Source organism: Cynoglossus semilaevis, chromosome W, assembly GCF_000523025.1.
Source record: "Cynoglossus semilaevis isolate Cse_v1.0 chromosome W, Cse_v1.0, whole genome shotgun sequence".
Classification (NCBI taxonomy): Eukaryota; Metazoa; Chordata; class Actinopteri; order Pleuronectiformes; family Cynoglossidae; genus Cynoglossus; species Cynoglossus semilaevis.
In genome coordinates, this window is record NC_024327.1 from 1,751,279 (window position 1) to 1,753,406 (window position 2,128).

At 56.0% G+C, this 2,128-nt stretch overlaps 1 protein-coding gene across 1 annotated transcript; it reads right to left on the reverse strand.

Annotated features, from left to right (window-relative positions):
* Nucleotides 1-181: 181 nt before the first annotated feature.
* Nucleotides 182-1,849, reverse strand: LOC103396906 (apelin receptor A). The gene has a single exon (XM_008335150.3). It carries the CDS (start codon nt 1,597-1,599, stop codon nt 517-519), a length of 1,083 nt encoding a protein of 360 aa, XP_008333372.1. The 5' UTR covers nt 1,600-1,849; the 3' UTR covers nt 182-516.
* Nucleotides 1,850-2,128: the final 279 nt, after the last annotated feature.

Below are 2,128 nucleotides of genomic sequence, written 5' to 3' on the forward strand. Positions count from 1 at the left end.
CCCCCCCATGACCCTTACAATCACAAACAACCAGAGGCCACTGCTCCGGTGCGTGTGGACAAGTTTTTCAAACAAGTGCTAACGAAACCGCAAAAAAACCCCCAGAAAAACACGTGTCGTAGTACGAAAATACTGTACAGCTTTGTAATTCGTCCAGTGTAAACAGATATTCACCCAATCGTGTGACAGTTCAGCTCAGAGAGTCAGAGTCAGAGTTCTGGTCCCAGAGAGAAGACCCTCGCACCGCACCCTCACAAAAAATATACCCTTTCTCTACAGGGTTAAAAAAAACAAAAAAAAACAACAGCTCTGGAGTTCAGCCAGCTGCCTCCAGCTTCACACACACACACACACACAACTGTGAGCGGTGGCGGTGCAAAGTTCAGCATCTCATCTTACCGCCTTTGAACAATGAACACATAAAGTCTGTATTTTAACAAGTGGTCCACAGGTGGTGGCGGCGGTATGGGGGGCGGTGGCGGTGGCGCGACCGTCCGGCAGTCCCCTCGCGCTCCGTTACACCTTCGTGGCCAGAGAATGGATCTCCGACTTCTCAGTCTGGGCGCTGAGCGTGGATGACATGGAGCTCATCTGGCCGTGCATGGCCTTCTTCAGGTTGAGCAGGCACAGGCACTGGGAGCGGAAGCGCAGGTCGAAGAAGGCGTAGAGGAACGGGTTGAGGCAGCTGTTGACGTAGGCCAGGCAGGTGGCGTAAGGGTGGGCCAGCAGCAGGAAGTGCAGGAAGCCGCAGGAGTTGGGCGCCAGGTTGAGGTAGGACAGGGAGTCCATGCTCTTCAGTACGTGGAAGGGCGTCCAGCAGATGGCGAACACCACCACCAGGGTGGTGATGATCTTCAGCAGCCGCTTCTTCTTCTGGTCCTCCTTGCGCAGGTTGTTGAAGTGGCGCGTGACGGTGCAGCCGATGAAGCAGTAGAAGATGGTCATGGCCAGGAAGGGCAGGAGGAAGCCCAGGGCGGAGGAGGACAGGCTGAGACCGGCGATCCAGAAGTCCTCGTGCCGCTGGTTCATGGTCACGATGCTGAAGTCCATGGCGCAGGTGGTGCGGTTGCTGTTCTGGTCGTTCACCGTGGTGCGGAACAGGAGCGTGGGCACGGCCAGGAGCCCCGACAGGAGCCAGATGGCGCCCAGGGACGCCAGCATGGTGCCTCGGGAGCGCAGCCGGCTGCTGGACAGCGAGTGCACGATGGCCAGGTAGCGGTCGAAGCTCAGGCAGGTGAGGCAGAAGACGCTGGCGTACATGTTGACCAGCACCACGTAGCTGCTCATCTTGCAGAGGGCCACGCCGAAGGGCCAGTGGTAGCCCAGGGCGGTGTAGATGGCCCAGAGGGGCAGGGTCACCACCAGGGTCAGGTCGGCCAGGGCCAGGTTGCCGATGTAGACGTCGACGGCCCGGCTCTTGGATTTGGACCGCCAGACGGTGAAGATGACCACGCCATTGCCCGACAACCCCAGGATGAAGATGAGCATGTAGAGCACGGGGATGAGGGAGTAGGAGGGCTCCCACTCCGAGAAGTCGCACAGCAGCGTGTCGTTGTCGTCGTAGTAGTCGTAGTTGTCAACGTATTCCGTAGTCTCCATGCCGCAAGGGAAAAAGGAAAAAAAAGAGTTCCGGGTCAGGTACGGTACAGGTCCAAGGCTGCTGCGGTGAATCAAAGTAGGGATCGGGGAGCCGCTGAGCTGCCGTTGCCGCTGCTGCTGCTGCTGTTGCTGTTGCTGCTGCTGCTGCTGGAGGGAGAGTGAGTGACTGTTGGAGCTGTCTGTCTGCCTTTTTAAACTCAGCCCCTCCACAGCCCTGCACCCCCGACACACACACGCTCACACCCCTCTCCCTCACCAACAGGTCTTTTGTCCCTCCCCCTTCTCCTCTCCCCTCCTCTCCCCTCCTCTCCTCTGGCTCTTCTCTCTGTGCGAGTTTAAAAAAATTTGTGGTCAAGGCTGAAAGATGATTAAAAGTGAGGCCAAAAAAAAAGTTAAAAGTTGGAACGTAACCGGGAAAACTCGGCCTTGAAAGTTGTAAAAAGAAAAAAAAATACTAGCTAAAACTTTTTGTTCCGTTTAAATGGTCTCACAGCGAACGTCATTAAAAAGCTAATGTAATGCATTGAAT

Coding starts and splice junctions, on each gene's coding strand:
- LOC103396906 (XM_008335150.3), bottom strand. CDS start 1,599: ATGGAGACTACGGAATACGTTGACAACTACGACTACTACGACGACAAC.